This window comes from Furipterus horrens, unplaced genomic scaffold (genome assembly GCF_987537825.1).
Source record: "Furipterus horrens unplaced genomic scaffold, mFurHor1.1.pri manual_scaffold_3, whole genome shotgun sequence".
Taxonomy (NCBI): Eukaryota; Metazoa; Chordata; class Mammalia; order Chiroptera; family Furipteridae; genus Furipterus; species Furipterus horrens.
This window is the reverse complement of record NW_028327173.1, coordinates 123881953-123890776: the sequence shown is the minus strand read 5'-3', so window position 1 is coordinate 123890776 and position 8824 is coordinate 123881953. Positions and strand designations below refer to the sequence as shown.

The 8824-nt window shown below is 41.1% G+C and overlaps 1 protein-coding gene across 2 annotated transcripts in view; it reads right to left on the bottom strand.

Annotated features, from left to right (window-relative positions):
• The window catches only part of SLC25A21 (solute carrier family 25 member 21), a 476684-nt gene that overhangs the window by 14982 nt on the left and 452878 nt on the right, over positions 1–8824 (bottom strand). For both annotated transcript variants that reach the window (XM_090270126.1, XM_090270125.1), the window contains exons 8-9: positions 3193–3374; positions 2231–2283 (exon numbers count right to left, since the gene is read on the bottom strand). In XM_090270126.1, coding sequence (XP_090126252.1) covers positions 2231–2283; positions 3193–3374 — 235 coding nt within the window. The remainder of the gene's footprint in view (positions 1–2230; positions 2284–3192; positions 3375–8824) is intronic.

Genomic DNA, 8824 nt, shown 5'->3' with positions numbered 1-8824 from the left:
CAATCTCTATCCTTTCATGTCTGTGTTGAAAATATTACAAAATCAAAATGTGGATAAATATCCTCAGCACAACTTAGAGAAGACTTGGCTGCCTGAACAGAAGACTGACTTTTGATGGAAAGAAATAGAACTTGATTTTGGTTTTAGTTATTTTGTACACAGTCCATATGCTTTTTTAAAAATCTACAGGCTGCATATGTTTGTGTAACCTTATATCAAAGATAATGATCTGCCTGTAATTTTCATTTTTAACCCATGAAGATGCCCTATTAGACCCGTCTCACTGCTGCAGTCCTCTTGGTGCTCTGGCAGACAAGGAGGGATGCACTGCAAAGGGTTGTTAATATGTATATAACTGCTGTGTTTACTCTCAGTAACTACTCATAATGTAAGACAAGAACACACAGAATTGGGCTTTTTTTCAGCCTATTGATACTTGGAGTTTAAACCACAGACTCTGACATTCTCCTTTCATGGGAGATACCTATCAGTAGCCACGAAGAACTACTAAGGCTGTTAAAAGGACAAGATGAGATGTTTCTCCAGAACAAAGGATGGGAAGTCCAAGTTCATCTCTCTCTCTCTCTCTGTTTTTTATTTTTTCATTTTTATCCTCTCTCACTCTTTTAAATCTTATCCTTAACTCAAAACTCTTATCTTCCTCTCTACCTTTCTTTCCTTTGAAGTTGGTCGGACTTGCATGTTTGGAAGGAGAGTGGAGGCCAGGTGTTTGAGATTTCCAGTTATTCAGTGTTGTTTAGCTTGGATTCACAACAACCCTTTTCATTGGATTTAACACCACAGCAACTCAGGACACCTCATGCAAAAACATTTAAAAAAGCCAACCTAACATTTGCAAGCCTCTAACAAAATGTAGGGTCAGATTATTTAAAGAGTTTTGGATTAAGTTTCCCGTCAATGACCATTAGAGTTAAGCTCCCCAGGGTCATCACCCTTTTCAAGCCCATCTGCTCCTGAGAAAGCTGGGTGAGGGCCAGTCCTCTCATTCTCTCGAATGCTAGCAGGTTTTTACTGTGTGAAGGAAAAACACCACATACTTGCACAGACAGTTGCACAAAATCACCAATATTCTTACTATTGGATTCTCTTATATGCATGGGCCAATGACTAACAGAAGGCAGGTCTGAATCTCAAATGTGAAGCAAAATTCATGCTTAAACACCTAGAAAAGTTGGGATAGATGGACTGGGAATTGAGGAAGTGTTTTGTAAATGAAAGAAAGTGTGACTTGTTTACCAGCTTCAACGTACAGACTGTTGTTCTATATCTCAGGTTGGTAGAAATGGAGGTTCATTGGGCTGACATCTAAGGGTACATATGCATGCACGTGAGGGTGGTGGGGGAGGGGGACATGGGTGCTAACGAGGAGTGGGAAGGGGAGAGAGGAGAGGGGTAGGGAAAGGCTCTAAGGAACATTCCCAGGATGTCTAAGTAGGCGAGTGTGGCCTGGTTAAAAAAAAAAAAAAAATACGTGTGGTCTAGTGTAGACTTCCATACTTATTCACAAGGTTGCTTATAATCCAAGATTATTTGCCCAGGCAGTTGAGTCTGTAGCAGTTATTTTCTTATCTATTTACACAGAGGCAGCTGACTCTCCCTTAGGGAATGGCAGCCAGTTGTTCTGCAGGCTGGCATCCCAAGGTAAAGCCCTGAGCCAGGAGCCTCCACCAGTGAGCTGACAGAGGCTGGGTAGGTGAGCGCCAGGCTGTGGCTCCACCACTCCCCGGAGGTGACTGTGAAGACAAGTGTCTCTTGCTGTTCCTGGAGGCAAAGTTGCCTTCCTTTTCTCTTTTTGAAATGGAGTTGAAGCAGGAGCAAAAGTGAACTAGGAGCACCAGGAAAAGTATTACTGGGCTGGTCCCCTTCACACACTGAAAATCCTCCCGTCCAGCCAGAAGCCACTGTGTATATACCTGGGTGCTCACTCCAAATCCAACAGGCTGTGGATCCTTTCCTATTGACTTAAGCTGGCCTTTGGCTTCTATCAGCCTCCAGCAGAGCCATAAATAATACCTTATAAACACAGGTAGAACATTTCTAATGGACACACCTTTGGTATCTTGAATACTCACAGGCAACTTGATATCCTCAAGGTTTCTATCTTTCACAGTGGGAGAAACTTTTATTGTGTTGCTGATAGATGCCAATAAGAAAAAGAGACACTAGAACAGTAAAGAAGCAAGACTATAAGTAATAAAAACACCATTACCTGGTCCAAGCCTCATAATCTTGGGAAGCAGGCCTTTGTACAAAGCTAGAATCCTGTAAATGAAAGGAAAAGAGCAACATTCTTATTCTGAAAACAAAATAGAGTTGCACCACAGCTTTATTGAGGTGCTGACCCAGCACTTATAAAAAAATTGTTTGAAATTATACACATCCCAAACCAGACAGTATCCTGCTAAACAGTCTCTGCAACAAATTGGACAAGGGGAAAGAGTTCATTAACTCTCCATTACCCAAGCTATGCCGGTCTTGTTCAATCAGAAATATGATTTCCATCAGCATGATGGTTTTTGCTTTTGAGACATGTCTTACAAGACATGCTATGTATATGGACAAAGTGACTTTTGTAATTGAATTTAAAAGGCCACAAACTCAGTCTTCACATAAGGAAATATTCAGTTTAGATCAAAATGATAAAGAAGTTACTTGTTTACTTGAGAACATGACTTATGTGAGGAGGGATGAAGAGACCAAAGTTAAGGCTTAAAAATAAAGATCAACAGAAAAAGGCACATACTTTACATCTGTAAAAGAAAGCTACTTTCACAGAACCTTCATGTTTAATTTTCCCAGGAGAATATAATTAGGTGACATTTTGATTAGCTTTACCCTCAGAAGACAATGATTCTCCTGCCCATGTGTTAACAGGGCATATGGTATACAATAGCAAATTATGCAAACCAGCAAGCAAAAAGTTCTTCTGGGCATTTTAAGATGAACATGCAGTATATTGTATGGTGGTGGCTCACGGTTCTTGATGGTGTAAGAATGTTTTGCCAACATGCCATTTTTATGTTATGTTGTGCAGTTTGTCACCTATTCCCAAGAGCTTCTCAGACACACACCCAATTTAAGAGGGCTTACTGGCTGTCATCAAAACGGAAGTACAATAAGGTTTGAACAATCCTTGAGTCTTGCTTATTTATTAAAAGAAGAATGTGTTACCCTTCTTCCTGGTAGACTGTTGCCATTGTTTTAAAACAGGTTCTGTACTTGATCTCTCCAGGAACTGGCTGAGGCCCTTGAATCCTACTTTTGGCAACATCAAAAGGGATGTTAATAACTGAGGCTATTGTGCCTGAGAGAAGACCAATCCCAAATTTTCTGAAAAACTCCAAGGTTGGATCCTAAAAGAAAAGAAGAATAAAATAACAGAAAGGGAAGCGGAAGCCCCTAAACCGGTTAAACACTATAAAGCAATATGTATTTAAGCAGAGCATTGCACTCCCCGGCACCCTCCTGTTATTCCAGTGGAACACATTAGGGCTTCCTAGGCTGGAACTTGTTTTCTTGACAATCCCATTGGCTCTGTTTTTACACATGGTCTAAATTGCTGAAGTACACATTTCCTCACACAGGATTTATAAACACAGTTCATAAAGAAAGACTGGTATGGCATATGGGGATGATTTGTATAATTGGGCTTCACAATGTACTTAGTATTACTGTATCAAAACAGGAGAAATCCAAGCACACTATTAGCTAATTGGCCAGAATATTTTACAAATGACAGCAACTTCCACCATGAAGCCTACTAAAATGCTCATTTGTGTGTGGACCCCCAAACGTTAAATTAAATCAAGGCTACTCTCGGTCTGCTTCTATTCCCCTCCAGGTTTTTTGCATTTATTTTCACGTGTAGCTGATCCACTGTACTGAGAAGTGCTAGCTTCCTGTTATTAACAAACCAACTTGGGGAGGCTGCAAAACAGCCTGTGACATTCTGTGCATTATAAACAGTAGTAAGTCACTGGGCTAATTGACTGAAGAATTTACAACCCATTGTTCCTGAATCTTACTCTTCTTCATGGCAAAGACAGAAAAGGAGAGAGACACACACACAGAGGAAGAGGGAGAGAGAGAGAGAGAGAGATTTCTTCTTTCCATTTAAGTTTAGGTCCTTTACTTTGGCCTGATTTGATTTTCCACCCCTCCCTGCTCTGCTCTCTGACATCAAAGTATTTAATTAGGTCTTATGTAGGAGCCACTTTCCTTCAGTCTATTTTTTGTGCCCAGTGAGCTCACATTATGTTTTGTTACAATGAATTTGCTGGGAAGTTCTCATGTTTTCAGCCTCAGTCTTGCCCCAAAGAGAGGTCATCTCACATACCATAATGTACTAGGAGAGAGCCCCTTTCCCCATCTGTCCCCTGCCCTCTCTTCTGGTCACTATTTTAGAAGTATCTTTACAGGAGAACAATTCAGGTTATGCCACGCTACTATTTCATCTAGCAGGAGAAGAAAAAGGGGGAAACACCTCTGCTTAATTTTTAAAAATCTGATCTGAGCATTGCATGTTTCTAGTTCTACAGAAGAAGAAAACTTCTGGAAGCTTTGAAATTTTCAGCTGAACCAAGAGTCAGATACCATCACAGAAATTCCTATGTGCTAGATATAAAAATCGAGAGGTTCGGTAATAATTCTTGGATCCAGGCCATACAGGTGTCGGGTAGGTTTAAAGGGATTTAAAAATCAACAGGGTGTTTCAACAGGAAAAACAATGCAGTGATTGCAGTGTGAGTGAAGTGTGTTGAAATAATCCCCCCTCCCAATTTTTTCTCTTTTACAAGGAGAGAAAAATGCCCCGATGTTGCCCTTCATTATGGCGCAGAGCAGAGCTGGGCTCCGGAGCACAGCGGACTCAGGACCCGCTCCGCTTGTCTGACCTTGCACGAGTCACGGAATCACGGTGTGTAGAAGGGATGTTTTTAACAGCCACCTTACTTTCGAACTGTATGATTTTTCTGAGAAATAAAAACAGTAATAGCAATAAAAGTTCTATGGGTGTTGTACAGGCTTGGCAGAAAATGGGTAGTATTTTTATGAAGCCTGTTTTCTTGTTTTTTTTTTTTTTTTTTTTAAAGATTTTACTTATTTAGAGAGAGAGGAAGAGAGGAGAAAGAGAGGGAGAGAAACATTGATACCCGCAGCCCAGGCATGTCCTGACCGGGAGCGAAACCTGCGATGCTCCCTGCTCTCAGAGCAGCACTCAATCTGCTGAGCCACACCAGCCATGGCTGAAGCCTGTTCTCTAAAGGCCGAAAACACTCTGTAATAAGACTCTCTCTTGGTGTCTCTGACGCAATCTCTCTTTATTTCAATTTTGGACAAGTGTGAAAAGGATGGTTTGTATGCACAACATCTTTCTGGAAAGTTCAGGGGAACTTGTAAAGCACGCAGCCTCTTCTATCTCCTGATGTGTTTGCTGAGTATTAGAATTGAAGATGAAGGGCAAGTTAAGGCACTCAGTGAAGGCCATGCTGCTGGAGACACTGTTGGAGACTAAAACATAAGGTCTTCAAGCCATCATAGAGTTCGCTGGCACTATGTGTTGACTCTGTGTTTTCTGTACATTTCCCAGAACAACAGTAAGGCCCCACAGTAGTTCCCAGATCTAGCTGTGCATCAGAATCACCTGGGAGCTTTCTAGAACATGGATGCCTGAGCCCTACCTCAGGCCCACCTTGGGCTCCCAGATCAGATTTACTGGAAAAGTGCCTGAACGTTGTTTTAAAAGACCTTCAGGACTTCTGAAGCTGCTGGGCTGAGGACCCATATCTAGAATCAGTGATTTTGATAGTTCATGCAGGCAAAGCAGATGGTCACTTGCTCCCCCTCTGGGCATTCTAGGAAGCAGGGCAGTCTTCTCGGGATGGCTGAGAGGTATCCCTCACCACTTGGCCTTGGGGCTTCTAGCTGCTCTCTTCCTCTGAGAACATGGCGTGCTTAGTGCAGCGACCTGGCCTGGGGGGTCCTCTCAGCTCCCCTCAGCTTTCTTTGCTACATGTTGTCAACCATCCTCAAATGAATGCAGCCTCTCAAATGCCTCTCCTCTTTGTTGGCTCCATGCTACTCCCTGTCTCTGGCTTTAGTTCAGATTCCCAGCACCTTCTCCAGGTCTTGCTTTCTTCTTGCCCTCTACTGTTTATTCCTTGCAGTGGCACCAGGAATCTCTTTTTATAAAGACAAATGTGCTTTGGGTATGTCTACTCAAAGACCTTCAATCCTTCACCACTGCATGGAGAAGAAAGCCAAAGCTCCTTTGGCTTCTTTCCTACAATATGCTTCTAACTTATATTTCTAGCAAGTTCTACACCTTTACCCCCAAAGCCATACTATGGTCACACTGGTTAGATTATAAAACCACAAATTTATACCAAGCTTTTTCTTAACTCCATGCTTTTCCTCAAACTATTCCCACAGCCTAGGATGTCCTTCTCCGTCATATTTACCTACAGCAGGGTCCAGCTTAAATCTCACGTTGTCCAAGAGACTCATGGATCCTGGTCAAAATAATCTCTCCCTCTCCTGTACACCTGAAACACTGAACAATCCCCGTTCTTGCTACGGCACCATTTGTGTCTGGTTTTACTTTTGCTCTGTCTGTCTTCCCTGTTGGCCTGTGAGTCGGCACAGCCATCGAAGCGTGTGCTATTCTTCTTTGTGTCGTCTCTTGCACAGTGTGCAGAGTAGGTGCTAAATAAATGTTTGCTGATTGGACTATAAATGAACTTATATTGTTTATTTTTACTAAGATTTTTAACTGGTGTTCTGTTATAGTTGTCCCAATTGTCCCCGTTGCTCTCCTTTCTCTCTCCCCCTCCAGTTTTCTATGTCCACGGGTCCTTTTTATTTGTTCCTTGACTAGATTCTTCCCCTTCTTTCCTCCATTATCTCCCTCACCCCTCCCCTCTGGTCACTGTCAGTCTGTCTGTATTTCCATGCCTTTGTTTCTATCTTGCTTTTTTATTTGTTTTGTTTATTAGGTTCACTTTATAGGTGAGATGATATGGTAGTTGTCTTTCACTGCCTGGCATATTTCACTTAGCATAATAGTCCCAGTTCCATCCACACTGTCATGAAGGGTAGGAGTTCCCTCTTTCTTTCTGCTGTGCAGTATTCCATTGTGTAAATGTCCCACAGTCTTGTGATGCACTCTTTTACCGATGGGCATGTAGGCTGCTTCCAGCACTTGGCTATTGTAAATAAGGCTGCAATAAATATAGGGGTGCATAGGTTCTTTTGAATTGGTGTTTCAGGATTCTTTGGCTATAATCCCAGCAGTGAAATCACTGGATCAAAAGGCAGTCCCATTTTTAGTTTTCTGAGGAAATTTCATAATGTTTTCCACAGAGGCTACACCAGTCTGCCTTCCCACGAGCAGTGCACCAGGGTTTCCTTTTCTCCACATCCTCACCAGCACTTGTTGTTTGTTGATTTGTTGATGATGGTCATTCTGACTGGTGTGAGGTGGTATCTCATTGTGGGTTTTATTTGCATCTCTCTGATGGCTAGTGATGTTGAGCATCCTTTCATGTGCCTATGGACCCTCTGTATGTCCTCTTTGGAGAAATGTCTGTTCAGGTCCCTTGTCCATTTTTTAATTGAATTGTCAGTCTTCCTGGTGTTGAGTCACATGAGTTCTTTATATATTTGGAGATCAAACCCTTGTCTGATGTATCATTGGCAAATATGTTCTACCATAGAGTCAGTTCCCTTTCCATTTTGATGATGATTTCTTAAGCATGCAGAAACTGTTTAATTTGCTGTAGTCTCATTTGTTTATTCTTTCCTTTATTTCCCTTGCCCTAGAATATGTATCAGTGAAAATATTCCTGGATGGAATATCTGAAATTTTACTGCCTATGTTTTCCTCTAGGACTTATATGGTGTCACGGCTTATGTTTAAGTCTCTTATGCATCTTGAGTTTATTCTGGTGTATGGTGTAAGTTGGTGGTCTAGTTTCATTTTTTTGCATGCACCTGTCCAGTTCCTCCAACACCATTTTTTGAAGAGACTATTTTTACTCCATTTTATGCTCCTGCCCACTTTGCCAACTGTTAATTGACCATAGAGACATGGGTTTATTTCTGGGCTCTCTATTCTGTTCCATTGATCTATGTGTCTGTTCTTAAATGCCAGTACCAGACTGTTCTGATTACAGTGGCCTTGTAGTGTAGTTTGATATCATGTATTGTGATCCATCCTACTTTGTTTTTCTTCCTCAAGATTGTTGAGGCTATTCAGGGTCATTTTAGTTTCATATAAATTTAAAAAATATTTGTTTTAAATCTTTGAAATATGTCATTGGTATTTTAATAGGGGTTGCACTGAATCTGTAGATTGCTTTGGGTAGTATGGGCATTTTAATGATGTTAATTCTTCCAACTCTGAACACAGGAGATGCTTCCATTTACTTGTATCTTCCTTAATTTCTTTCTTCAATGTTCTGGGTACAGGCCTTTTACCTCATTGGTTAAGTTTATTCCTAGGTACTTTGTTTTTCTTGTTGCTATTGTAAATGGGATTTTTTCCTAGTTTCTATTTCTGATCTTTCATTGTTGGCATACAAAAATGCCTTTGATTTCTGAAAATTGACTTTGTATCCTGCTTTTTTGCCAAATTCACTTATTAGGTGGAATAGTTATCTGATGGAGCCTATAGGGTTTTCTATATACACTATCATGTCATCTGCAAATAGTAACAGTTTTACTTCATCCTTTCCAATTTGGATGCCTTTTATTTCTTTTTCTCATCTGATTGCTGTGGTTAGAACTTCCAATACTATGCTGAATA